Raw genomic sequence first — 25144 nt, forward strand, 5'->3', positions numbered from 1 at the left:
TCGTCTCCTGAAGAAGTAGGTTGCACACGGCTATATAAAGAACTGTAACTTTTGTTTGATTGTAAGGTCTGCCTTTTAGTTCAATTATCCCATTGCAGTATATGGCAGACAGAGCACCTTCCTCAGATTCCAAAATACCTTCAGAGTTCTATAAATCTCAATTAAAACTCCAGGCTTCCAAATAAAAGAAACTTTGCAATGTCTTCTCAGTGACAAATTTCTGCATACCTCTTACCAGTGTGCAAAAGTAATGACTGGCCAGCTTAATATAAACTGTACAATTAAATGAGTTTCGCACATGCACATTGCTGAAGGGTAGGTAGAGCTCTTAGTTCTTTAAAATTAGTGAGACTGAAAAATATTCCACCCTAATCTCAGAAATTAGTGCACACACAATTTCCAACCCCTGCAAACAGAGAGGTGGAAGAAGACAGGTCTGACACACCTTTAATTTGACATGAGGTGTGACTTCGTTTTGAAGACAAAGGAAAGCTCATCCCAGAAGGAGGTGGGTGTGGATTTTTGAAAAGGTGTCTCACAGGGCACAGCAGTGACTGCTGCAAACACCTTGTATGATGATAAGGGACGGGCTCCGTTTGCAAGACTAGATTTCCAAACAACAGCCCGGAGTCTGCTGGATTTCCCCTGCTTTAACCGAGAACAGAATCCTGATTTGGGCTAAAACTGAAGCCACTTTTCGGGCTGGAGCCGAGAACTGACTGGCTGTGAAGCGATGTACCAGACAGGCGGGGAAAGTTCAGTGTTCAGATGGGGGTTGGTGAGGGTCGGTGGGTGGCGGGAGAGAACGGGTGGATGGGTAGCCCATAGCCCTGCTTCTGCCTTTTCCTCTTGCCAGTGGTAATATTCTTAATGGAAGATGATCCCAATCGATACCTCGAGTCAGCTGTTAACTGATGGGTAATGGGATCGAAACGAGGTGGTGGGGCTTTGGGGAAGGTCTGAGATTAGCATGCCTGCGCGGGGTAGCAGCCAGGGGGCTAGATCTGTCTGTCACACCCTCGGCGCGAATGTCCCCCCACCACGCTCCGGACTAGCCGCAGAGAGTCAGGGCTGGGCGCTGAGCGTGGCGGACGCTCTGGGCAGGCGGCTGGGAAGTTGGAGGTTTGGCTGGGGCTCGAGCAGAGTGTCTGCGGGGGCCCGCTCGGGAGCAGCAAAGGGCCGGTCCCCAGGATCGGCGGCCGCGACGGACATGTCCTCGCTGGTGAAGGAGGACTTGCAGAAGAAGCTGTTTCACCCGCAAGGGCAGCGCCTGCAGGAGTTCATAGAGATCGAGTGCTCGGCCCCCGACAGGTTTTACCTCTGCGCCGCAGGTAACGCCGGGGGTCGCTCTCTCGCCCCCTCCCACGCGCGTCCGGGCCGTGGGCTTGCAGCGAGCCTGCCAGCGGTGCGGGGCCCCGGCCCCTCCCTTGCGTCGGTCAATAGGCGCGTTAGTTCCAACAGCTGCACTGCCCGGCCGGCCGGCTCTGCCCGCAGCGGGAGCGGAACGTTTGCCTCGGGTGGGACTCAAGGAGCCTTCCTCTAGCGCGCTGGCCTGGCACTTTCCAGGCTGGCCTGCCCTGGGCTACTTGCCTGTGCATGGTGCTGCTCTAATGAAGAGCTATTCTGACGCCTACGTCGAGCTCTTCTCCCCGGGAGGTCGGTACAGCTGCCTTGGCTAGAGCAGAGACTTGTCCCGCGGGGATCCTGGGGCGCCGTGTGGGTCGGTGGGCCAGTGAGCACTGGTCTCTGAGGAAGTGGCCCAGGAGAGCTCCTATCAGATTTTTAACTAATCAGCCTTCTGCTTAGCATTTTGGCCTAGCGTGACTGACTTGAAAGCGGCACGCTTCTCCCTGTTTTTCTTCACTCCAGGCACGATCAACCTGTGAAACTCCTTGCCACAGGATGTGGTGAAGGCTAGAACTTTAACAGGGTTGAAAAAAGAGCTAGATAGATTCATGGAGGTTAGGTCTGTCAATGGCTATTAGCCAGGATGGATGGGAATGGTGTCCCTAGCCTCTGTCCCTCTGCAAGTGGGAGACAGAGGAGGGATCATCTGAGGATTACCTGTTGTGATCCCTCCCTCTGGGGCACCTGATATTGTCCACTGTCTGCAAACATGATACTGAGCTAAATGGACCTTTGGTCTGACCCAGTATGGCCGTTCTTATGTTCTTATGCTGGGCTGAGCAGGGAAGAGAGAACAAAATGAATTTTGGTATCAAACCAAGTGTAGATACAAGTAAAAACCCTGGCACAGAAGCAGAGCCCTTGTCAGCTACCCATGCTTGCTGGGTGCCAGCCTCCTCACCTTGCACCTGAGGAGCTTGGTGTCTGAGGCATCGCTCCAGGACATGTTGACACAAATTTAACCTGCATTTTACAGTCGAGCCTGGCTGTTGTCTGAAGGGGTGGCCTCCATACAGGATCTTCCTTTGTTAAGTAGGAGCCTTAAAGCATCACTTTCATTAATTCACAGCATGTGCTACAGATTATAATTGTAGGAAGGAGCCGAGCTTTGCGCAGGAGGCTGTTTAGGAGCAGCGTGGGGACCAAGCACAGTGTCATGTCATGTTTGGTAACTGTGGAAATAAAGCCAGTGACAATGTAGAACAGTAACTGGAGAGACCTAGCCAACTCATTTTTCTAATGCATTGGTGAGACTGGATACAAACCTGGCAGTGGAAGGAGAGTGTAAAATTTGCCTCCCTGTGTTATAGCATCACCACCGCACTGAAATCAATAATTTGAACAAGAAAAGGGTAAGTCAGAAAAATTTGGCCCTATGATGGTGGGCAATAGTATATATAGGTCTTGATCCCTAACGATCAAATGCAGGCATAACTCCCATTGACTTTAGTGGGAACGTTGCCTGAATAAAAAGTAGCGGAGCCAATAATGCGAGAATGTATTTGAAATAAGTGGCGAGCAACTAAACTGCAACACTTCCTCCAGCTGTAGTTAATGGCATTAAATGGGTTGGAATCTTTTGGGACAGGAGAGTATGTTGCAGAGTATGTCTCTGCTGTCAGTCTCAATCAAGCAGTTCCTTTGCAGTCTTTAATGTGGACATGCATAAAGCAAGAGGAGCCTGAAACCATTAGCCTTGTCTCTCAAGTGCAAAGAGAACCACAGAGACATCTAGTTCAGGGTTTTTCCTTGTCTACAGCATGAAACATACTGAGCTGATGAGAATCACTGCAGCTTTGGAAAGTTATAGGCAACATGTTAAGGAATTTGAAAATAGGGTTGGAAAAGAGTATGCATTTTCTCCTGCATCAGACCAGTTCTGAAAGGCACCAGAAATGCAGTTGTTTTTAATCCACAAGGAAATGAGATAGTCCATATAGAATGTTAGAAAACTGTTCACAATTTGCAAGCATATTTGGTGTAGCTAATTTGCCTTTAAAAGACTGATGCTATTTTATAATACTAAATGTATTTTTATAAATAATCATAACGTGATGTTTCAGTAAACATTTGTTTTCTTGGTCTTTCCTTTGGAGTGTTTGAGGTTCCAGCCCTCCTTTTTGTGTTTATGTATTGTTTCTTGTTTCTCCCTAAAGTACATCTTTGTTTAAGCCAAGGGATTGTAAATGTTTATTACTACAATAAAGTAAGATTATTCAGGGTGGCAGAACTTCATTACTTGAATGTAATGTATCTACTATATTACTTTATTAAATAGGCATTTACAAGTATCACCTAATAAAATACATTTCAAAATAAAATTTAATTGATTGTTTTATATCACTAAAGGATTTTCGAAATTAGGGAATTTCTAAATATTATGATTAGTAGGTACAAGTGAAAAATACTTTCCAATCCCATTTTGTTCTTGAGGTTCAAACCATGAGCTGCATATAGGCTTCAGGAATTTTTGTGAACTGTGATAGTTTGAACAACTGTGACAAATCAACTTAAAAAAAATCAAGCTACAGTTCTTTTACAGTACATTCAAAGTGAAAAGAGAGGAAAAGCACCTTTGAAATATGAGTGTTGTTTCCACAGAATAAAAAGAACAAGTGAGCAAAGAAACTATCTAGACAAATTCACCTAAAAGAGGATCTCTGCAGACATAATGGAAAATATACTCCATTTTAAATTTTCAGTATATGTAAAATCCACTCAGCATAGTTGGATAAGTGGTAGGCACAGCATAAATCTGATCCTGAAGGTTGGTGAGCATCCTCCAGTTCCTACTGTAATCACTGGAGCTATGTCTACACTCCTGGCTTCTTGTGCAAGTATGGCCGTTCTTGCGCAAGAATCCCCATAGCGTCCACACTGCCCGCCTTCTCTTGCACAAAGAAATTTACAGTAAGGCGTGGTAAGAGAGGGCTTCTTGCACAAGCGCTACGCTCTTTATTTTCAGGTGTAAGTCCTCTTGCACAGGAGCTCTTACGCAGGAGGGCAGTGTGGTCGCTCGGCAGGGATTTCTTATGCAAAAAAGCCCTATGGCGAAAATGGCCATCAGAGCTTTCTTGCTCAAGAGAGCATCCACACTGCCATGGGCGCTCTTGTGCAAAAGCACAGCTCACACATGGCAGTGTGGACTTTTCTTGCACAAGAGTTCTTGCACAAGAACCCTTGCGCAGGATGTTCTTACACAAGAATTCGCAAGTGTAGACATAGCCTGGGAGTTCAAATTGCTTAGCACCTTGCAAGATTCAGTCTTTAATCCTGACCTAAACAGTCCTTTCTAATTCTGCAAGTTTTTTGAATAGTGACTACCACTAATATCAGATAATGTCAGAATGTGAGGCTTCTTTATGCAGTAACCATAAGGGATTAAAAGTTTCAAAGGGGTAGCTGTGTTAGTCTGTAACTGAAAAAAACACTTTAAAAATAACAAATAATCTTGCAGCACCTTAGAGACTAACAAAAAATGTAGATGGTATCAGAAGTGGGTTGTGCCCACAAACGCTCATAAGGGATTAGGGGGAAAGGAGCCAAACTTGTTATATTTGTTATTGAATTTTCTATTTTAACAAATCTTGTCAGTTCTGACATCAATTTATTTTTGTTCATTTTGAAGATGTAAAAAATAAAAAATAGGAAACCTTTAAAATACAACCAAATATTTCCTATTTCTTTACAAATAGCAAGTATATTTTAGCAGCACAGTTAATGTAAAATGAAAACATTCTAACTCAAATCTTATGCTTGCAATGCAGTTTCAGTTTATTCTTACTGGTTAGCCTGTACCTTACCTGTCACTAGCTTGTAAAAAAGAGAAAATATTGTAAATATTTGCACAGATGCAAACAGAAACCTTTACAAGCCTGATCCATTTAAAGCTATACTACAACAAAACCATAATATGGGTAGATAAATGCTGGTATTTCTATGCCATATTCCCAGTATTCCCTGTCTTCACTTTCATAGAGACAAATGGTGAAAATCTGGGATGAGGAAATTAGTTTCTATTTGTACTCCCCTCCATTGAATCACTAATCAATCCGGTTAGTGGCAAAACTAAAATGCAGAGATGTCCAGCATTTTTTAGCAACTGTGTTTTGATGTTTTTAGGTGGGATTGCAATGACATCTTAAACACCTTCCATTGGAAGATTAAACATTCCCAAATTGCATTTCTTTTGTAAAACACTCTAGGAAACAACCTAAATCACTGTAAAGTCTCCTGTCTCCCCAAAGAAGACATTTCAAACTTGAATTACATGGGAAATGTGAGAAAGCTGATGTGATACAGTTCTTTTCAAGGGAGTATGATGAATAGGAGCATGGATAACCTAAACTATCACAGAACTGAGGGCATATTTTGGATGAGCTAGAATTTCACTATTTCTACAGCAGTTCCTTAAAACATGTTCTTCTCAGAGGGTTTGTCTATACTGCATGGCTATTTCAGGATTCCTTTGCTATCCTGAAATAACTACCCAGCATCTACACATGTCGCCCATTATTTCAAAATATTTTTCAAAATAATGGGCATGCTGTTTCGCCATCCAGGTAAATCTCATTGTACAAGGTATAAAGGGGTGGCTTGAAATAGCGTGTTATATCGAAATTTGGTGCTGTGTAGATGTGCCAAATTTCAAATAAGCTATTTTGAAATAGATTCAAGATAAGATACGCAATTTGCGCTATGCAAATTGTGTATCTTATTTCGAGTTTAGGGTGATCTGTAGACGCACCCAGAGATCACATGATTTCAACTTGTATATGGAGCCTGAAGTCTAGCACAAGAAAATCCAGTAATTAGTGTTGTTTTCCAACAGACAGGGCCAAGAAGATATAGTCTAATAAAAAAAGCCACCCAGTTTTACTTATATTTGCAGGAAAAATATATCCAGTGTATTTTTTGTTTTGGGTTTGTTTGTCTCTGTATTTTAGGATGAAATAGGGGCTTGACTCAGTAAACTTTTGCGTATGGGAATAATTCTTGTAGAAGTCTCTCTTGAAGTTATGGAGTTATGTATTTTGGCAAGGGTTGGCAAAATCAGTCCTACAATTGTTGTTTTTTTTAACCTGGTTATTTTTTTAAAGCACAGTAAAGTGTTTCACAAAAAGGGTAAAATGTCCTTCATAGGAATAACCAATTTCTTGCTAACAAAGCAGGACAAAATAAATTTTGATAGGAAGAAAAGTTATTGCCAGATGATTTATATTTTAAAGCACACAGTGCTCCTGAGGTATGCTGTGTCTATAGTATCTGTTCTTTACCCTTTTTCTACAGGCCTGTGATAGAGTGGGATTCATCACTACAGTACCTCCTACTGGATGTATTTGGAATTAGCTCTGCACCTGCTGCTGTCTTACCCACTGTTCCTTCTGCTCCTGGACCCATCACCCCAAGGACCGCAGCATCCTCTTTGGGACACATCTGTCCCCCACTTGGTTCTCTTCCCCTTCTGCGGGAATGGCAGCCCACTGTCCAGCCATTTCCATCAGTGGCAACCACAGCCAATTGTCTGATTACTTCCTCAATGGCGAGGAAGGGGAGAGAAACCTGGACCCACCCATTACTCTAGGTTCCAGCCTGGGATCCTGTAGAGATGACAGCCACATGCTGTGTCCCCTCTGACCTTTCTCTGGACTGCTTCCCTGCAGCCTCCAGTCCTCCTTCAACCTTACCTCAAGGTTTCAATCTGCCTGTCTTAGCACCTCGCCAGGGGCTCTCTCTAGCTTCCCTGGGCCCTGCTGGCAGCACTTCTGTGTCCAATAACCAAGTATGGCACTCCTTTCTCCTGTTAGGAGCCTGGGCTTCTCCCTTTAAGCTCTGGTCAGCTACAGTAACTCCTTACTTAATATTGCCCCAGTTAACCTTGTTACGTTGCTTATCTATTAGAGCACATGCTTGTTTTAAAGTTGGCCAATGCTTCCTTGTTATGTCATCTTGCTGCCTGCTTTGTCCACTACTCGCAGGATTTTCTGCAAAAGCAGCCTGTCCTTGTGGGGGTTTGGCAACACCTCCTTCAGCTTCCTTAAGTTCCCTATAAGGTATGTGGCTGGGCAGCTGAAGTTCATCTGCCTTCCCCTCCTCTCCCCCCCCCCCCCCATTGCTGTGCTGCCCCTACTCTCTGTCTTAGAACTGCCTCCGGATCCTCCTACCTGCTGGGCACAGTGGAGGAAGAGGGGTGCTGATGTCAGTATGTACCCTCTGCCCCGATTGAGCCCCCACTCCCATTTCTGCAGGGAAGTGTTTGCAGCCACTTTTGTGTTTCCTTCCTCCTTCGTCAGTCCATGCTGCCTCTGCAGTGTGAGGCTACATTAATAACATTAACCCCTAAGGGCTCAGTGGAGTGCTAGTTCACCATTTAGTGGCAAGACATTCCCTGGTAAATAGTCTAACCTCTGACTCCACTACCTCAACCAAGCTTCACAATCAATGCTGTGTACAGTACTAACTTTAAAATGTATACTGTATATGTACATACTACCTTTTGTTTGCTGAAAAAAATCCTGGAACCTAGCATTTTTCAGGAACATAACTTCAGCATTAAGCGAGGAGTTACTGTACTGGACTCTGTCCTGCCCTGTCTTATATGAGCCTGCCAGGCCAAGATTGGCTACACCTTTCAGCCTTTTTCTAATTGGCTGCCTTGGAACAATGTCTCTAGAGCTGCTTTTAACCCCTTTTTTACTAGTGAAGGACAGCCTCCTCATTACATGCCCTCCACCTTAAGACTGCAACCCAGAGGGTTAGGGCTGTTTTCTGCCCTGTACTTGTCTAACCTGAACCTTCAGATTCACCCTTTCTTTTTTTACACCTACAGCAGCAAATACACATTTTCCTTCTCCTCTATATCAGTGTTTCCCAATTGGTGCTCTGTGGAACCCCAGGGTTCCATGAAGTGAAAGTAAGGGTTCCGCGAGAACAAGGCACTCCCCTGTCCCCTCTTAAAGAGAGAGAATCTATTTTGCAGCTTTTTTTTCCCTTCGACCAATTCTGGTGGTTTGTTGTGTTTTTTTTTTTTTTTTTTTTGCTTAACAAATTGTACCCTGGTAACCCTAGGGATTCCTTGAAATTCTTTTAAGCTGAAAAGGATTCCGTGGCCAAATAACATTGAGAAACACTGCTCTACAGCATACCAGGCCTGAATCGTCTGGAATTCTAAGTTCCTCACAGCCACTTTCAAGGGCTCCTCAGCAGCTGCCAACTTCTTCTGCAAGCAGCTTTTACCTAGCCAACTGGATCTCCCAGCATCCTCTCCTCCAGGGTCTGAGTCCCTACAGCAGCCGGTTATGCTTCATTGTGGGTTCCCTTGTCTGCCTGGGTTTCCTATGTCCCCATCCCTATATCCACCATCTCCTTAACATCTCCTTATGGGCATAGGAGATGGCTATCTGCCCTCTCCAATCATCACTGCAACCCATCTACCGTGACACTCTCTGACCTAACCAGGCTCCCAGGGACCCCTTTCCTAATCTGCCTTCCCCAAAGGGGAAAGTGTCTTTTGATATCGTTCTCTTCATGGCACCAACAGCAAACCCTTTAATCCTCCTTGGCCATGGGACTCCCATTGGCCCTCCCTTGCTCAGCCTTGCTCTGCCAGTGTCCCTGTTGCTCTAAGGCACAACACACATACACACACATCACCTCCCTGTTCTCCTCACAGCAGAGACTCTTAGGCTCTTTCTTTTTCTGGTCTCAGGGTGATGTTTCTGTTCCCCATCCTGGTAGAATATTTTTTTCTTCCAGTATCCCTGTTGCCTGCAGGTATAACATTCACTCATTCCAGTCATTGGCCTCCTAGACCTGGTGCCTGGCTTCTCCTAATGCCCTCTGTGGTTTCTACTAAACTCTCTGCAGGAGCTTTATTGGTACTAGCTGCCTCAAATCAGTCTCAAGGTAGTACTATGCCTCCCATTGCTTCTGCTGGTTCTCCAGGATTTCCTGCAGCAGGGACTCAAGTCTTCCCTGTTTTCTGTCAGTTCCTTTCTGCTGGGATATTGACCCCAGAGTCCAGGCTGGAATGGCATAAGAATCCTCAGCAAAGACGACCTCTGCATACACTGGAACCACTGTCCTCCCCTTCAGTTTCTCAAACCCTCTTTCTCCTGGCAATGGTCTCCACAGTTATCTGCCCTCCCCTTATGTCAGGGTGACAGGGCTGTCCACATTCTCCTCTGTGGGGTGTAACAGGGTGGGACTCCTACTGGCTGTCTTGGGAATTAGCTTTGCAGCATCTTTTGGCGGTGTTTCCACCCGCCTTCCCTTCCCCCCCGCCCATCACCTCTGCTCCTGGACCCATGTTGCCCCAAGTAACCCTGCATCCTCTTTGGGACACAGTTCTCTGGCTGTCTCCCACTCTCCCTCCCTCAAACCCCCCCCCCCCAGACATGCACACCCACTTGTTGGGGAATGGCAGTCCACTGTCCAGCCATTTTCTTCAGTGGTAACCGCAGCCAGTTGTCTGGCTATTTCCTCCATCATGAGGAAGGGAGGGAGGAAAATCTATTGAAAGGAAATAAATGTTATAAGCTGCAAATGCTGGACAAAATTCTACTCACTGTGCAAATAACCCATCCAGTTTTATAGCTCTAGTTATTATAAACTATTATCTGAAATAGAGATTGAGAAAAGCAGTTGTCTGTCAGTTAAATTAATTTTTTTATCTTGCAGTGACTAAAGGTGAAGAAGTAGAAATATCTGTAGTGAAACACTTGAGAATAGGTCTGGATGAGAAATACGATATCACTGAAAGGTGGTTTTTGAAAGATCTGGAGATGATTGATGGAAAAGAAGCAGACACTGTAAGTTGTGTATTTTATTGTAAGTTTTTAATACAATGCATTTGTTATGTTTTTATTTGATGCAACAGATGAAGTAAAGTTCTACTAACAAAAGTAATTATGTAAAATGACATAATGGATACAGATTTAGCTTTTATCAGAGAATCCCATACACATTTGCTCTGCTTACTATATTTTTCTTTTTAAAAAGTCTCAGGGGGGTAGTCATGTTAATTTATAACTTTAAAAACAACGTGTAGTCCTGAGGCACCGTAGAGACTCACAAAAATATGTACATGGTATTTCGTGGGCACAGCTTACTTCTTCAGATAAGCTGGAGTGGAAATAAAAGGAACCCAGCTTCCAGCTCATCTGAAGAAGTGGGTTGTGACCATGGAAGTTCATGATACTATCTATCTATTTTTGTGAGTCTCTAAGGTACCACAGGACCACTTTTTTTTTCTTTGTCTGTTCTGTAAATTCACCTTGAGATCTGTGAGTCAAGAGGGCTTATTTCTTGCTTATATTCCATTCCATTAATAGATATTATACATGTCACTTTTTGATCTCAGCTACACCAATATAAATCTGGAGTAATTTGGTAGGTTGACATTGATGTAACTAAGACAAAAATAAACTCAGTGTCTTTAGTTGAGTTGCTTACATGTAACTGAGGGTAGGGTATTTTAAACTTGTAATAATGTCAGTAAAGAAGAAGAAATTTCCAGAGTTTCAATGTGCTAAACTTTATATAAATTCTGTAGAATGTGTCAACAAACTGTGTTCCTGGAAGAAACAGCTGGGGATTCTGTCCCTTTAGCTCACAAATTCTCAAGTCCACATGACTCTCTGCAGGAGGCAAGGACTGCTGGACAGCCAGGGAATCAGCAGACCGTGACTACTCACAGCATGTTTCCAAGTTTTGCAGAGTGGAGGAGAAAGTGGCACAAATTTATGTGCACAGAAGGGAGCCCCTACCTCAGTGTTTCTCAGAGTGGTCCATGAAACCACTCTGAGAAATCTACTAACTGGCTGCTCTCGTGTGTTTATTTACTGGCTCCACAGCCACAGAGCCTTATGGCTCCCATTGGCTCCAGTTCACCATTTGCAGCAAAGGGGAGCTGCAGGAAGTGGTGTGACCTAGGCCACTGCTTCCTGTGACTCCCTTTGGCTGCAAACAGCGAACCAGAGCTAATGGGAGCCACAAGGCTCCATAGCTGAGGAGCCGGTAAATAAACACACTGGAGCAGCCAGTTAGCAGGTTTCTCAGAGTGGTTTCATGAGCCACTTTAAGAAACAAAGCTCTACCTAAAAGCATGGAACATGGACATTTAACTAACAACTCTGATGATTTAATCTTGCTTTTTAAAATAAAAAAAACCCAAAATAGTATTTCTATACAAACTTGCACTGGTTTAACTAAATCAGTTTTAAATCATTTATGTGTATGTAGACAAGGCCTAAGAAACTTAACATTTTAATTACGTACTGTTTTTAAATGTAAATGACCATACACTATTGTATTACACTCAAACTTTCCCACAGAAACAATGAAAAAGACATGCACCCAAACACTTGGAGCTAACAACTGCATTCCCATGAAATGCAATCTTGAAATATTTGGGATCAAATCTTGCTCATATTATAGAATCATAGAACACTACAACTGGAAGGGATTTCAAGAGGTCATCAAGTCCAGTCCTCTGCCCTCACAGCAGGACCAAGCATTGTATAGATCATTCTTGATAGATGTCTATTCCAATATCTCCAGGGATGGAGATTCCACAACCTCTCTAGGCAATTTATTCCAGTGTTTAACCACACTGATAGGAAGTTTTTCATAATGTTCAACCTAAACCTTGCTGCAATTTAAGACCATTGCTTCTTGTCCTATCATCAGAGGCCAAGGAGAACAATTTCTCTCTCTTCTCCTTGTAACACCCTTTTAGATACTTGAATACTGCTCTCATGTCCCCTCTCAGTCTTCCCTTTTCTAAACTAAACAAGCCCAAGTCTTTCAGTCTTCCCTCATAGCACATGTTTTCTAGACCTTCAGTCATTTTTGTTGTTTCTTCTCTGGACCTTCTCCAATTTTTCCACATCTTTCTTGAAATGTGATGCCCAGAACTGGACACGATACTCCAACTGAGGCCTAACTAGTGCAGAGTAGAGTGGAAGAATCACTTCTTGTGCCTTGCTCACAACACTCCTGTTAATACATCCCAGAATCATGTCTACTTTTTTTGCAACAGTGTCACACTGTTGACTCAAATGTAGCTTGTGGTCCACTGGCCCCTAGATCTCTTTCTGCCGTACTCCTTCCTAGACAATCACTTCCCATTCTGTATGTGTGAAACTGATTGTTCCTTCCTAAGTGGAGTGATTGCATTTGTCCTTATTAAACTTATAGAATACTAGGACTGGAAAGGACCTTGAGAAGTCGTCGAGTCCAGTTCCCTGCCCACATGGCAGGACCCAGTACTGTCTAGACCATCCCTGATAGACATTTATCTAACCTACTCTTAAATATCTCCAGAGATGGAGATTCCACAACCTCCCTGGGCAATTTATTCCAGTGTTTGACTACCCTGACAGTTAGGAATGTTTTCCTAATGTCCATCTGTCAGGGGGGGTGTCCCTGATGGGGGTTGCAACCCCCTTCTACTGGCCCGTGTCTTGGTCCAGGCCCTTCCCTCAGGGCATATACGGTACCCCAAATCCCCAAAAGTCTCGGCCTGGCTCTCAGGGCATATACGGTAGCCAGGCCTAGTTCTGGGGAAAAGCCTCTCCAAGCCGGAGTGACTTCCCAGGTGCAGCAAAGCGTGGTAGGGGGACCCGGCCCCTCCCTCTCCACCGGGACCCGGCCCAGGGCCCTGTGGGCAGGGACTCTAGGTCCTGCCAGCTTGGTGGGGAATCCAGCTGCTACGCACCAAGCTGGATTAGGAAACCTCTGACCTGGGCCGCTTCCTACCACCCTAGCAGGATAGGTGTGCCCATTACTCCGCAGGGTTGGGGTCGGCTTCACTCCCGGGGTCCCACGCCAGCATTCAGCTGAGTCCAAGATGCCACAGGAACACTGGATTTGCAGCCTGGCTCTTCCTGACCTCTAGCTGCTCTCCCCTCTGCTGGGCCACTGCCTGCTTTATATACTGGCCCGGCTGGGAGCATGCCCAGCAGGGCTGTAAGGGCGGGGCCCTTTCAGCCAGCTGGGCCTGGGCTATTCTCAGCCCTTTAGTGTGGGGCTTGTTCGCCCCATCACACCAACCTAAACCTCCCTTGCTGCAGTTTAAGCCCATTGCTTCTTGTTCTATCCTCAGATGCCAGAAAGAACAATTTTTCTCCCTCCTCCTTGTGACACCTTTTTAGATACCTGAAAACCGCTATCATGTCCCCTCTCAGTCTTCTCTTTTTCAAACCAAACAAGCCCAATTCTTTTAGCCTTCCTTCATAGGTCATGTTCTCTAGACCTTTAATCATTCTTGTTCTTCTCTTGACCTTCTCCAATTTCTCCACATCTTTCTTCATCCTATTTACCTCAGACCATTTCTCCAGTTTGTCCAGATCATTTTGAATTATGACCCTATTCTATGGCTCCTCTGAATGTTTTGAATGAGTAAACTAAATAGTGATGAGAGCCAGATAAATACCAACCTGAGAACTGCCAATCATAATTTAATATATTTATCATGGGAGTTGGGGGAAACTTCCCCTGGGGGAGGTTATCTTCTTGTCCCACATCTTCTGCTCATAGCCCTGCCTACATTCCACCCATACTCTTCCCCAAGCCCTGCCGCCAGCTGCTGTTGATTCCCCCAATCTCCTCTTCACACTTCTACAAGGTTCCCCTCTCTGCCCACCTCTTCCTTTGTCACTTGCCCATCTGCTGCTCACGTCCTCACCTCCTCTGCCAGATTCCTTTTCCACTCGCCACAAGACCCCCCCCCACTTGCCATGCAGCTCACCTCCCCACCCTGCTGTTGTCCCCTACCTCTGTAAGATCCTCCCCTCTTTTCACCTTAAAGCACTAATAGCATTTTCCAAGACCATGGAACTGAACAGGCAACAGCTATAGATGAATTGTCAGATGGATTCTCCTCTGCATGGCAAGGAGTTTGGTGTCTACAGTATAAAGAGAGACAAAAAGTCAGACTACCTGCACCAAATTGAAGCCTAATCTCTCCTTGACAAAGTGTTTGTCACTGACAGCCTGCATTATGGCACTAGTTTAATAACCTTTCTTACACTGAATTCTCTGCCAGACTTGTTTACTTCAACTGGGTTTGAATAAAATGACTAGATCAAGAAATAAAATCACTGGCTATATCAGTTGCTCCTTGAGCAAGGTTAGTCAAAAATGCTTTTGCTGGGTACAGAGACTAAGGACATGTCTACACCACCCAGCATTTAGCAGCCCGGCTGTGTTGACACAGGGTGGGGGTTTATTCACCTGTGAACAGGTCCACTGACAGGGAAAGGGGAAGGGGTCAACAGCTCCAGGGCTGGGTGATTCAAAGAGGCCTAGGCTACAGCAGCAGCGGCATCCAAACCTCTGAGCCCTTAAATCACTAGCAGAGTGCCACGCAGTGATCTCCAGGTGGCTCTTAGGGCTGCCTGAGAAGCTGGGGCTGCTGCACAACATGCCCCAGGCAGCACTCGGGTGGAGGAGTGCAGCACACTCTGGGCGGTGCTGACTGCTGGCTGCCCTTGGCCCTGTCCCTTCCACCTGAGGCATCCTCTTTTTCAGGAGCATGGAACCAAGCCCCCCGACCTTGTTCAGGGGCCTGGCATGGCTGTCTGCTTCCCCGTCTGTGAACCACAAAACCTTTATCGCTCAATTGCTGATATAGACGATGCCTAACTGACCAAAATGCAGGACAATGTAGCACTTTAAAGACTAACAAGATGGTTTATTAGATGATGAGCTTTCGTGGGCCAGACCCACTTCCTCAGATCAAATAGTGGAAGAAAATAGTCACAACCATATATACCAAAGGATACAATTAAAAAAAATGAACACATATGAAAAGGACAAATCACATTTCAGAACAGGAGGGAGATGCGGGGGAGAGGGGGAAAGGAAGGAAGGTAAGTGTCTGTGAATTGATGATATTAGAGGTGGGGAGAGTGGGACGTCTGTGAGCTAATGGTATTAGAGGTGATAACTGGGGAAGCTATCTTGGTAATGGGTAAGATAGTTTGCACGTTTGTTCATTCCTTCCCGGAGAGTGTCGAATTTTAACATGAATGACAGTTCAGAGGATTCTCTTTCAAGTGCAGATGTAAGAGGTCTTTGTAGCAGAATGCAGGTGATTAAGTCATTGAGAGAGTGTCCTTTCTGGTTAAAATGGCAAGAAACTGGTTTTTCTTTGTGATCTTGTCTGATATCTGTTTTGTGGGCATTAATCCTTTGGCGAAGTGTCTGAGATGTTTGTCCAATGTACATAGCAGACGGATACTTTCGGCACATGATAGCATAAATTATATTTCTGGATGCGCAGGAATATGTGTTCTTAATCTTATAACTCACTTGGTTAGGTCCAATAATGGTATCAGCAGAATGAATATGTGGACAAAGCTGGCAACTGGTAACTGACCAGTCCCTGGAAATTGCTTTTAATGCCAACAGCACATTTTCCTACAATAAAAAACCCAGCTGAATGTTTCCAAAGGCTTCCTGGGCAAATGCCTGATAAACGGCCTCATTACCACTTTAATGGCCCTTTAACAGTTTCAGTGATCTGGTACATAGCTGGCAACTGAACATCAAAAGTTTTATTTGTTCTGAGGTGCTAAATCCCCTCAATCCCCCCTAAGCAGAGGTGAAAGTAAGGGGGTGCACCTTGGTGCACAGCTCTGGCAAGAGCAGGCTGAGCAGTGGCAAAAGCCTCCAGGGAGCTATTTAAAGAGCTGGCAGGGACCTGGGTTGCAATAGGACAGTGCCTGTAAGGAATTTTAAGTTACTTTCACTGCTGCTCCAAGGACAAAAGTTTTGCCAGGTGAACACAGCATTGTTGGTAGGAGAGCGCTCCTGCTGACCAGAACAACACTCTGTTGGAGGTGCAAATATTTTGTCATCAAATGTGCCAACAAACAGCAGCTACACTGCCTGACTTTTAGGCTGTGTCTAGACTACATGCCTCTGTCATCAGAGGCATGTAGATTAGACACATAGGCAAAGGCAAATGAAGCCGCGATTTAAATGATCGCGGCTTCATTTAAATTTACATGGCTGACACGCTGAGCCGACAAACAGCTGATCAGCTGTTTGTCCGCTCAGCACGCTAGTCTGGACGCTCTCCTGCCGACATCAAAGCCCTTTGTCGGCAGCCCCGTTATTCCTCGTGGGATGAGGTTTACCGGGGCTGCCGACAAAGGGCTTTGATGTCGGCAGTGGAGCGTCCAGACTAGCGCGCTGAGCGGACAAACAGCTGATCAGCTGTTTGTCGGCTCAGCGCAGCAGCCATGTAAATTTAAATGAAGCCGCGATCATTTAAATCGCGGCTTCATTTGCCTTTGCCAAAACAACAAATCTACATGGCTCCGTCGACGGAGCCATGTAGTTTAGACATACCCTCAGTGACACAGTGGTGTTAATGTGGTCATGTAGCTAAAAGCTCTGTAGAGCAGACAAAGCCTACGTCTCTGGAAGGGTTTTTCACTTGTGTAAAGTTACTCAGAGATGACTTCTCCACACCTCCTTACTCCCGGGCTCTCTCTTACACACATACTCACTCTCACTCTCTTTCTCTTTCTGTTCCTGGAGATAGTGTGTGTGAGGAAGAGGCGGGATGTGGCTAGCAGCTGAGGGGAACAAAGCAGGGAGCTGAAGAGGTAGTGGAAGGGGCAACACAACCCAGGTGTCAGGCATCAGGGATGGCTATGCTAGGACAGTAACAGCCTCCTCTTGTCTACTATACTTTCTACCCATTATATTTATGCTTACAACACCCCTGTAAAGTAGGGAAGTACTATTATCCCCATTTTAAGATACAGAACAGAGGTACAGAGTGGTTATGTGACTTGTCTGGGGTCACACTCAAAGTGTGTGGTGAATTAGGGAGACCCTAGTTTAATTTCCAAATCCTAGCTAGTGCCCTAATCACTAGACCTAAAGGACTCATGTCAGAGTAATTTATGTGTATGTATGAAAGGGGCAAAATTTGGCATGAACAACCAGACAGAGAAAATTAAATTCTGTTTTACAGAAGATGAAGGTGCATTGAAGAGAATACCTTATTGTATTTACGATACAAGATTTTAATAGACAGTCAGCCAAATTAATACAATCTCTAAGTATAAATACAACAATATACATTCACAGAATAATAATAGAACTGGAAGGAACTTCAAAAGGTCATCAAGTCCAGTCCCCTGCACTCATAGAACCATCTAGACCATCTCTGCCAAATGTTTGTCTAAACTGCTCTTAAAAATCTCCAATGATGGAGATTCCATAACTTCTGTAGGCAATTTATTTTAGAGCTTACTCACCCTAAGTTTTTCTTAATGTCCAACCTAAACCTCCCTTGTTGAATTTTAAGACCATTACTTCTTGTCATTTATTCAGAGGTTAAAGAGAATATTTTTCTCCTTCCTCTTTGTAACAAAGTTTTAGATTACTAGAAGATGTTGTCATGTCCCCTCTCAGGCCTCTCTTAGACTAAATAAACTCAATGCTTTCAGTCTTCCCTAATAGGTCATGTTTTCTAGACCTTTAATCTTTTTATGACTCTTCTCTGAACCTTCTCCAGTTTGTCTACATCTTTACTGAAATGTGGCACCCAGAACTGGACACAATACTCAAGTTGAAGCCTAATCAGCTCAGATTGGAGCAGAATAATTACTTACAGTGTTTTGCTTACAACACTCCTAAATACATCCCAGAATGATGTTTGCTTCTTCTTTTTTTTTTCTCAACAGTGTAACACTGTTAGTTCATATTTAGCTTGTGGTATACTATGACCCTCTAAATCCCTTTTCACAGTACGCCTTCTTTGGTAGTAATTTCCCTTTGTGTATGTGTGCATCGGATTGTTCCTTCCTAAGTAGAATTCTTTGCATTTGTCCCTATTGAATTTCATTCTATTTACCTCAGATCATTTCCCCAGTTTGTTCTATCTTCCAAAGCACTTGCAACTCCTCCCTGCTGATATCATCCACAAACTTTATAAAAGTATTCTCTATGACATTATCTAAATCACTAATGAAGATATTGAACAGAATTGGTCTCAGAACTGACCCCTGTGGAACCCCACTTGTTATGCCCTTCCAGCATGACTGTGAATCACTGATAACTACTCTGGAGTGAACTGTTATCCATCCAGTTATGCACCGTACTTATAGTAGCCCTGTATTTCCCTAGGTTTTTTTCAATGATAAGGTCATGCAAGAGTGTATGAAAAGCTTTACTAAAGTCTAGGTATACTACATCCATCCTTATCCACAAGGCTTGTTATTCTGTCAAAGAAAGCTATTAAGTTAGTTTGACATGATTTGTTCTTTATAAATTCATGCTGACTGTTACTTATCACCAGGGCTCGCCAAGCGGCCGTGAGCCCTGCTTGCCAGCCACGCAGTTCTGTGTTCTGCGCATGCGCAGATCGTTCTGCACATGTGCAGATTGCTCTGCGCTGGCTCTTCTAGGTTGTAATCTACTCGCCACAGGAGAGTAGATTACATTATTTGTCGAGCCCTGCTTATTACTTTATTATCTTCTAGAGCAGTGGTTCTTAACCTGGAGGTGCGAGATGCCCTTTCTGGGGGTGCAAGACACGCCAGATTTTTATGATATATCTTAGGTTTAGAGAACTGACCTACTTCAATGATTTTTAATAAGGGGTGCGAGAACATATTTTGAGAACCAAAGGGGTACAGGCTGCAGTAAGGTTAAGAACCACTGTTCTAGAGGTTTGCAAATGGATTCCTTAATTATTTGCTCCATTATCTTTCCTGGTACAGAAGTTAAGATGACTGGTCTTTAATTTCCTGGGTTGTCCTTAGTTCCTTTTTTATAAATGGACATATTTTTACCCTTTTCCAGTCTTCTGGAATTTCTCCCCTCTTCCATGACTTTTCAAAGATAATAACTAATGGCTCAGATATCTCCTCAGTCAGCTCCTTGAGGATTTTAGGATGCATATCTTCATGCCCTGGTAACTTGAACACATCTAACTTCCTAAGTAATTTTAACATGTTTCCCCCCTATTTTAGCTTCAGAACCTACCCCATTTTCACTGGCATTCATTATGCTATGCATCTGATCACCACCAACCTTATTCATGGTACAGTAAATGAAAAAAGAAGCACCTCTGCCATTTCCACTATTTGTTTGCCTCTTCATTAATGAGTCTATCCTTGTTCTTGGTCTTCCTCCTGGTTCTAATATATTTGTAGGATATTTTCTTGTTGCCCTTTATGTCTCTAGCTAATCTGAGCTTGTTTTGTGCCTGGGACTTTCTGATTTTGTTCCTATATATTTATGATGTTTGTTTATATTTATCCTTTGTAATTTGACTTAATTTCCATCTTCCATAGGACTCCTTTTTATTTTTAGATTACTGAAGATCTCCTGGTTAAGCCAGGATGATCTCTTGCCATACTTTGTTTTTCCTAGACAGTGGAATAGTTTGCTTTTGGGCCCTTAATAATGTCTCTTTGAAAAACCTCCAACTATCTTCAATTGTTTTTTCTTTTAGACTTGCTTCCCATAAGATCTTATCTACCAATGCCCTGATTTCGCTCAAGTCTGCCTACATGAAATGAATTTATCCAGAGTTTTCAAAGTGCAATTTTCTTCTGAGAAAAGCAAACCTTGTTCTGAATCATTCACTCCAAAAAGATTGTTCATCCATACTTCTCTTCAATGGAATGCTAAACTGTCTAAACTCCAGTCATCTGAAGAAGTGGGCTGTGCCCACGAAAGCTCATGATGCCATCTACATGTTTTGTAGTCTATAAAGTGCTACCAGACCAGTTTTTGTTTTTAAGTGTATCCTGTCTTATATTGTTCAGCCACTAGATGGCTCTGTATGAAATACAGTGTCTTGTTTAAACAAACATCAGCCATGCCTGCCAGGGCATTTAAGGATCTTAGTGAATGAACATACCTTGTGTTTACTACATCAACTACAGATGAATCACTACATCTATAGTCAGTCCATATCTGATACAGAGCAACATAACATGGCGTCAGGAGTAAACTAAGACAGACACAGAAAGAAAAAGGCAACAAAGCTTGCAGAATCGCAACATTATGCCATTTGTCAATGCCCCAGAGAACTTCAGCTTTGATAAACCTTCAGAATGGACAGATTGGAAATAATATTTTGCAAGATTTCAAATGGCAACCAAGCTGAACAAAAAAACTGGAGCTATAAAGCTATTTTCTTTAATTTATGCTCTGGGGAAGCAAGCAGCGTGTATCTTTAAATCCTTTGACGTTTCTGAAAATAGTCAGATAACTATGAAAGGGTTCTGGTTATGTTTGATGCATACTTTACATCTCATCGAAATTTGGTTTATGAAAGAGCATGTTTTCATCAGAGAATTCAAGAACCAAGGGTAATGTTGAATATTTTATATGAGTTCTGCATACATTGGCTGAAAACTGATTTGGGGGGGATGCAAAACATGAAAATATCGGAGACAGACTGATAATTGGATTAACAAATAAAAACCTTTCACAGCAGCTACAATTGCAGAGAGACTTAACCCTAAGCACAACTAAACATATAGCAAAACAGTCAAAATTAGTAAAACAGAACAAAAGGCAGGAGAAATTTGAAAAACCTGAAACTAGCTTAGGAGCTACAACAGATGCTTGAATGTTAACTGTCATCACCATGAAACCCCTGAGGCCAGGAGAGAAAACTCCCAGTCTAAGAGTGATAAATTCCAGCCTACATGCACAAGGAGTATGTCACCAGGTCCACTCACACTGAGGGCATGTCTACATTGCATCCCTTTTGCGCAAAAGCCTATGCCAATGAAGCGTGGATTAGCATACCACCACACTTCATTTGTATAATTAATTAGGGGCCGTTTTTGCGCAAGAGGCTTTTGTGCAAAAAGGAGCCATCTACACAGCTCCTTATAAGGAAGAATGGCTCTTGCACAAAAGCTTCTTGGGCAAAAATGGCCCCTAATTAATTATACGAATGAAGTGTGGCAATATGCTAATCCGTACTTCATTTGCATAGGCTTTTGCACAAGAGGGATGCAATGTAGATGTAGCCAAGGTGTGTCTACACTACAGGGCATAACTTAAAATAAGCTACACAAATTAAGCTACATCAATTGTGTATCTTATTTCGAAATTGGGAATGTCTACACTGCACTTATTTTGAAATAGAGCACTATTCCTCCAATTTCACTCATTCCTTGTACAATGAGGATTATGGGAGTCGGAGTAAGAAGTCCTCCAGCTTGACAGTGTTTTGATACTATTTCGAAATAACTGCCTGCTGTGTAGATGCAGACTAAGTTATTTCGGAACAGCACTAGTTATTTCAAAATAGTGTTGCAGTGTAGATGCACCTACGGTGAAAACTCCTGCTGACCGTCCTGGGGATTAGTTCTGCCGGACAGAACACTCTGTTCAGGTGAATTCATAGTCTATCTAGACCTGCTGGCTGGCGGTTATTTCCAGTGTCCCCGCCATTTCCCAGTGGCTGATTGGGAGCCCAGGCTTACTCTCTACATTGGGTCCCAATCTAGGGACTCTGCTCTCAGCAGTCCTGGGCTTTCATCTCCCAGCTCTCACTGCACCTTTCCTAGACTGCTTCCAACCACTGGTCCCCCTTCTCTCTCTCTGGGTCTACACGTTCTAAAACCCTTCTCCCTTATGAAGTGACTGCATCCTACTCACGCTGTAGTCTCCAAACACTCCTCCCTCTTAACAGAGAGCATCGGCCCTTTCCCAGCAGCTTTCACTACTTCCAATTTCCTATATTTATGAGTCCAGCCCAGCTCATTCCTTCATAGCTGGACTCCTTTACTCATTTAAGGGATTACTCTGCCACCTGATTCCCCTCAGATGTGGCTTGTTGGATTAATTAGCCTCTCTACCTTCATTAACCCTTTCTGCTACAACATGGCAGCCATGATGGACCAAGTGAGAGAAGTTGGAAGGAACTGATGGTGAATATGGTGGTAGGGGACTTTTGAAAGGAGATCCAATACAAATCAACTTAAAATACACCGCTGAATCATGCCACATACAAACTCCTAACCAAAGAGACCTAGGAAGAGACTAGGGGCAGATTTATTCAGATTCAGAGACTATTATTTCCTGGTTGAAGTGGACTATTTTTCCAGCTATATAGAAATAATGAACTTGAAAGAGATAACATATCATCATGTAACTGAGAAATTGAAATGATCAGAAAAACCAGTGAAAGACAACACTACACAACTCACTCACTGCAGCAGAATGTAAGACATTCTGAACAAAATACGATTTTGATCATATTACTAGCAGCTCACATTACCCACAAAGAAAAGGATATGTTGAGAGAACTGTACAGACAGCCAAGGAAATCCTATAGCAGGAAGATCCATTCCTTGCTTTTCTGAGTAACAGATCAACGTCAAAAGCAGCTACTGGATATAGTCCAGTAAAACCCCTGATGGGAAGACAACTCCGGTTCTTTTCCAAAGCTGGAGCAGTTGTTCTATGCCCAAAGGGGCCAGACATGGAGAAAGTAGCCCAATAGGAGGAAATCCTCCTAGAGAATTCCTTGTCCAGAACCTATTCCCATAGATTTTTTTTCACAGACGGGTATGATCAAGGCCAGTCTTATTTCTGATGAAAAAAAATTTAAACACGAAGTCTCAACCTTAGTATAAATTATCATAATAAATTACGGCTAATGACATTCACAAAGTTTAATTTAACATGTTTAATTTTAAAGCCCATGTACTAAGCAAGCAGAGGAGCCAATAAACAAGAGAACTGCAATATAAGCAAAGAAGGCAGTCAGTACTCTGAACTTGATAGGGAATTTGTTTATAAGAGGTGGTAAGTGCTCTTAATACAGAACATTTTGGAAATACAACCGTACCACACATTTTAAAATGGTGCTTTGTAATTGTCATAAGTTGTAGAGTTCTCATTTGGTCAAATCCTGAAATTTATGCTGACATTGACATACCTGACTAAGAATCATTGTTTTATGGCCATTCTTGGTAAAAAAAAGAGCCACTCCCATAGGAATGTTTATGGATTGTGGAAATATTTCTGAAGTCCAGTGCTAATATTTTAAGAATCCATCATAGTGAGACAAGGACTACAAGGTGGCTAAGCATAAAACAATAAATGTTGCTGTTTTCATGCCTGTAAAACTAGTAATAATTTCATTCTCTCTTCCATTTTTAGGATAATCCATATTTTGATATGCACTTTGAGAAGATCTACAGTTGGGAAGCATATAGCTGTGCATCTAAATATGCCTTTGCTCGAACGTTAAACAAACTGAATTACATGTATCTTAAAAAGGACTTGAAGTTTGTGAATTTTGATATAGCTTACATAAATGATGATTCAATCTGGTCATCCAACAATGGGGACTGTTTAGTTCTCATGAGGATATGCTTCTACGCTTCTAATCTTTTATGTCTGTCACTGTGTCCTATGCCATAAGGATGGATTTTATATCAATAAAGTTACTAGATGACTTCCAGTGCCAGATTCTGACAAATAATCTAATATAAAAGATATGTGATATGCAGTATTTGCTACTTATTTTTACATATTAGTCAAAAGCAGAAATACAAAAAATAAAACCTCATTTTTATATAAATAATGAAGTGTTTCTTTTAGTAAGATCCCAATACTGCAAACACTTGCACACCTGCTTAACTTTCGACACAACAATAGTTCCATGGCACTATTCCTGTGAATAAAGGTCAGCACATGCACAAGTGTTTGTTGGGGCCCAAATTAGCATACATTAATGACCAAAAATATTTTTAAATCATTATTGTCAGCTAATTTGTGTCTTCAAAGAAGGGAAAAACATCGTGTAGTTGAGAAATGCAAAATTCAATTTCTAAATATGTCGAAATATAGGTTTTTTTAAAAGATTATATCTAGATAAATACAGAGGATGAAATCCTGGCTCTGTTGAAGTTGATGGGAGTTTAGTCACTGAGTAAAATTCTGGCTTCATTGATGCCAATGTGGAGAAATATATGTGTCTATACAATTTTTAATGGAGTGACAAATACTTCTTTGCCTTATATGTCCTTTGCTAGATGTAACTTATTTTGTTCCTTGGCTGCCGCAAACCGGGACTACTGGACTCAGGGAGTCGATGAGAGAGTACTCAGCTAAACACTATAAGTCACACCCCTCACTGGATCAGTCGCAGCCTCATTTATTTCCTCTCTCTGGTTTGGTAGCCTATGGTAGACCCCTAACATGAGGTCACCCTTTTTTTCCCCTTTTATCTTTATCCAGAGACTTTTAACTGGTTTGCCTCTCAGAAAAAATAATGCAACACCTCCTTCATTTTACCCCTACTGTTCCTTCCTGAACAAGCATGCCCCTGTGTATTCCAGTCATAAGATTTAGTCCAATATGACCAAACTTCAGTGTCCCAGTGCATTGAGATCCCAGCCCATCAGTGCTCCTCTCCACCTAATTCAGCCTACCACCCAGAAGATCAAGACCCTCCAGATCCTGAGTCAACCCAGTTTCACTTTCACTTCAGCCTCCAGTCTGAACCCCTTTTCCCTCCATGCCCAGCACTAAGCCCCCTGCAAGGAAACATTTCAGGCACCCCCACTCTCTTCCTCCGCACATGCCCTGCTCTCTCTCCTCAGCCACTCTTCTCTCAGGGTGCCCCTACCCAGCCCAAGTATCCACCCATGCACAGAGACTCCCTACAATAGGCCACGTGCTCCACTCCTGTCTCTTCCAATAGCAAGTCAGCCTCATTCTATTTTCA

The 25144-nt window shown here is 43.2% G+C and overlaps 1 protein-coding gene across 1 annotated transcript; it reads left to right on the forward strand.

The window, feature by feature from the left end:
* EXOC1L (exocyst complex component 1 like) lies at positions 1 to 24737 on the forward strand. The gene is made up of 3 exons (XM_006113522.5): positions 1 to 1331; positions 10087 to 10217; positions 23572 to 24737. The coding sequence occupies exons 1-3, from the start codon at positions 971 to 973 to the stop codon at positions 23833 to 23835; spliced, it is 756 nt and encodes a 251-aa protein (XP_006113584.2). The 5' UTR covers positions 1 to 970; the 3' UTR covers positions 23836 to 24737.
* The last annotated feature ends 407 nt before the right edge of the window (positions 24738 to 25144 follow it).

Source organism: Pelodiscus sinensis, chromosome 4 (genome assembly GCF_052426305.1).
Source record: "Pelodiscus sinensis isolate ZL-2025 chromosome 4, ASM5242630v1, whole genome shotgun sequence".
NCBI lineage: Eukaryota > Metazoa > Chordata > Testudines > Trionychidae > Pelodiscus > Pelodiscus sinensis.